Raw genomic sequence first — 4,479 nt, 5'->3', positions numbered from 1 at the left:
ATGGTCGAGTTGTACTGGAGGAATCGACCACACTGGAGGAATCGACCTTATGTGGCGCTTTGGGCTTACCTTGCTAAAGAGCCAATGACTTATTAATCGACTTAGGAGTTCACTGCCTAGAACTCTTGAGAGTTAACTAGGACTCTTATTGCATTACATAGCAAATATTATATCTTGGGTGAGTGAACACCTTGACAGATAAGGACCATCAGTTTTAATTCCGTGACTATCAATTCTATTCTGGGCTGGGTTATTTAAAAAAACGTGGTATATGATTTCTGCATGATAAATAATGAGCTTAAAAATGTTACAAATTTTGCATACCTAAAACGAAATTATATAATAAATAATAGGTGTATATATATCGACACCAATACATGCTTATCTACTAGTGCTACACGATTTGCCTCATATTGCAGGCTTTATTAAAAAACTGAAAACCTGACACAATAAAGGCAGCAACGATATATATTCATATATAATCTGTGACACCAAAATTTTCTTAAGCGCTTGTAACTTCCACGGCCCTTTCCACAAATACTACACAGCCACCGGAAGCCAAATGAAAAATCTAAATAAAAAAAAAGAACACCGAGATCTTTCTCGGTGATAACAGAAAAAAAAAAAAAAAAAAAAAAAAATAAAAAAAAAAAAAAAAAAAAAAATAAAAAAAGGTGTTCCTTTTTGTTGTTAATTGTAGAATATACGCTGAATTGCAGAGGACTAGCCATTTACCATCCTAAATTATATTATTAGCACTTTCACACTCTTGATTTCAAAACGGAATCCTATTCGGTTAAAAATTAGAATTCCGTTTAGACATCAAATGATTTAAGCGCTAATAAAATAGTTTTAAAAAAAATAGCTAATTCCCCTGGCACGGACGGTACATCTGCAATTTTTTAACCCTTGATGAGCAGCGACGAGCTCCGGGAGCCAAACATCTGCTCAAGAAGAATAACAATCGCCATAGCAGTCGCAGCATCACACCCAGGCTGCACAATGAGCCTGAACACGTCAAGCCCGAACGCAACTCCACCGCTGGATTCTTTCCTTTTAATCTCCGCAATCTTCCGTCGAGTGTCATCGTATATCACGCAGCAGCGCTGGGTGTAGGATCCCTCGACCTCGAATGTTGGGGTTGAGCCTGCCCTCGGTGATGAGCAGGGCGAGGACGAGCCGCTGCTGAAGGGGGATCTTGGAGAGGAGCATGGGGAGTTGCTGCGGCTGCTGGACTTGAGGGAGTAGCAGTGGTTGATGTGGGCTAAGGTTTTGGTGGGGAGGAAGTTGATTTGTTTCTTGACGGAGAACCGGGGGTTGGTTGATTCTTCGCCGTCATAGATCAGCCAGTGGTCGCCGAGGCTCAGCTTCTGGCATAAGAAATTGGATCATGGTATCTTTATAAGACGATATTAAATCGACTCAACTACATAAAATTTCAAATTTTAGATGTGGTTGGAACACTAAAACATTATCGTAAAAGCAGAGTAGATGAAAATACTTATTTTATTTGAAATTTTCTTCAAATAAAATAAATTGTTAATATAAAGTTTTTTTTTTTTTAGTGTACTGGTTGGGATATGATTTAGTAAGACATGTATGAAGGAATGAGCTAACTATGGCTTCCTATGAGAAATAATTTCATAGATAGTTATGAATATTAAATTTATATGAAGAAATTAATGATATGAAATTTTTATTTAATACGTCTTAAGGAAATGACGTACATATAGAAAGCGACTACAAAGCGAAGTGACACCTTTACAGTTCACACTTGCCTCTGAAAAAGAGTTAATATATAATTAGAAAGCAAACGTCAATTCGTATTTTGCTTCTTAATCAATCATCCGTGGGCCAATCGCCAATCGCGCCGCATAGCTAAGGCTACATCCTATAAGAAGCAAGGTCAACTTTAAAAGTATTTTTAAAATGGGAAAATTGATACATTCACCTAATTTAGAAACTGATACACTTTTTGATTTTTGGGGTTAATTAAATTAAGCGCGCAGAAGGCCTAAAGTGAAATAACTCGTAGAAAAACTCATCATCTCACTAGCTAGTTTAAAGAAATCCAGAGTTATATGCATCCTCGTCCAAAAACCTAGATCTAAACTAAGCTAGAGTCTTTAGCCAACTTATTTGCACAACAATTGCTTTCGCGATCTACCATCTCTTTAAGGTCACATAAAACTATAGAACTATTTTTAACAAAACTTTATTATGCCGTTTATGATGGAATCCTGTTATTCCGGTGTAAAGCATGCCATATCTGTAACTAGAGGGTCTTTAGTGAAAGTATCCGACAAATAGCACAAACTGAAGGGTGTTTAACGCAAAAACATACCTTCCGTCGGATCGTTAGCAGCGGTTTCCCCGAGGCATCCATCAACACGATCTCCCCTTTATTCTCCGACGCATAGTTATCGACTCTAAACACCAGATCCCCTTTACCGTCAAATACCGTGAACCCGTTACCGTTAAATAGCAGCGACTTCCGCCAAACCGTCAGCACTTCCGTCTCCTCGGCTTCTCTCCCCGTTAACGCCGTCTCCTCCCTCTCCTTAACAGCGTTATGGACGGCAGCGTTTGCATTCGGATGGACTCTCGTCATCCGCACGAATTTACTCACGAAAAAAGCCGAGCGAGGTGAGCGAAAGAGTTTTTTTTTTTGGTTGGCTTCCACTCTCGTCTGACATCCTCCCCTATTTATACCCCTGATGGACGCAAATGCCCTTGATAAATGACGAGGGATGCCGCCCGTCACGTGATAGGGGGATTAGTCGTGATCAGGGATTTGTCACTATTAGAACCTCAAATCCTTGGTATTTTTAAATTAGCTCCTCAAACCATTGAATTGTTATTAGGCCCTCCAATTCTTGTGTGTTGCTAATGCTACATTCGACTAAAGAGATTAATTTGAAACAATTTGTAAGTATTGGAGGATCTAGCGTAAACTCAAAAGAACAGAACAATCCCTAACTGTTACCTACCTAGTATTTCTACGAAGTCGTTAACCTAACATTTTAATCATCAAGTTATTATAGTTATTATTTTAGGTGTATTAAACCGTCATGGTAGTCCTCCGTCCTAAACATGGGAAAAAAACTATTAAGTTGAAGGTAAAGTGGGAATGTTTTTTTTAGAGTGGTGTTAGGGGCACACCCCAAACCACACCTCCAACCACACCCCCTCTCTCATTCGCTACAGTACTCCGGACCCCACATGAGTTTTTAAAATTTAAAAACTCATGTGGGGCCCGGAGTACTGTAGCAAATGGGAGAGGGGGTATGGTTAGAGGTGTGGTTTAAGGTGTGCCCCTATCATTTCTTTTTTTTTTAAGGGGGTGGAGGGGAACTACCGTGAGAACTCGATAGATTGGAAATAATAACTACAAGTGCTTAATGTTAAATTATTATTAGATTATTAAAGACTTATTACAAATGCTAAATTAACGATCTGACTTTCAGTTTGCAGATCTAAAACCAAATTTAGTAATTTGAGAGACTATTTTTCAAAATTTTTATAAGATTTGAGGGAGCAGATAACAATTTCAGTGATACAAGAGATTGATTCGAAAATATTAAAAGTTTTTTTTTCACGTTAAAAGAAATTAAACATACTAATACGGAAACGACAGTTATGATTATTATAGTTTAGGGCGGTATTAATTAAATGATGATTGTCTTTGCTTCCAAGGTAAAATGAAGATTGTGGATGGAGGAGTGCCACGTGGCAGGTGGATAGGGACGCGCTGGGTATTCAATTGGCTGAAGATAAGTTTCCGGCCTGTCAGAGACTCAAAGATTTTAGTGCGTATCTTGTCATGGAGACTGGGGCCATCATTTAATCATTATTAGTTGATTATTAAATGAGGGAGATAATGATAACAACTAACAAGGATAATAATGCGATTAACAAAGCGTATTAATGTTTGTTGTGGTATCGTTTACCAATTACTTCCTTCATACGTGCGTAAACGGTAAACGCATAACTGTTAAGTTTAAATTATGTGGTTAAATTGTGATACGTTACTGCAAGTATTAGTAATAAGAATGTCAACGTGCTTGCACATTGTTCTATGACCTGTTCAAGCTCAATATATCATTTTGGATCTTGAGTGTCGTTCTCTTTGGTGTCGATGACATGTATATTTTGATTCTATGGTTATTGGTAAGCTAGTATATAACATCGTGATGATCAATGTAGAGTTGAGCCATGTGTCCTTAAGTAGTTGTTGATGACTTCAGCAAAATGTTATTGTTTGGTGAGAAAATTAAAGAAGAAAATTGAGAATTAAATTTGTATTATTCTCTCTGACGGTTCAGAAAAGAATTAATTACAATTCTGTCTTTGTAATCTCTCTCTAACAAACTTAGAAAAAAAAGTTATAATTCCCTCAATCGGTTTCCTGAATTACAAAAGAGAGAATGGTCGACGGAGATCATTCCCTTTGTTTAACCTGAGTTCTTCTTGGTATCG

General features: G+C 37.6%; 1 protein-coding gene across 1 annotated transcript; it reads right to left on the bottom strand.

Moving 5' to 3' along the window:
* On the bottom strand, positions 443-2,671 carry LOC109850703 (protein LURP-one-related 8-like). Its single transcript, XM_020420759.1, has 2 exons — positions 2,345-2,671; positions 443-1,370 (listed from the first exon to the last, which is right to left on the bottom strand). Exons 1-2 carry the CDS (start codon positions 2,609-2,611, stop codon positions 903-905), a joined length of 735 nt encoding a protein of 244 aa, XP_020276348.1. The 5' UTR covers positions 2,612-2,671; the 3' UTR covers positions 443-902.

Source organism: Asparagus officinalis, chromosome 7 (assembly GCF_001876935.1).
Source record: "Asparagus officinalis chromosome 7, Aspof.V1, whole genome shotgun sequence".
Taxonomy (NCBI): domain Eukaryota; kingdom Viridiplantae; phylum Streptophyta; class Magnoliopsida; order Asparagales; family Asparagaceae; genus Asparagus; species Asparagus officinalis.
The sequence above is the reverse complement of the archived record's forward strand: the minus strand, read 5'-3'. Positions and strand labels throughout refer to the sequence as shown.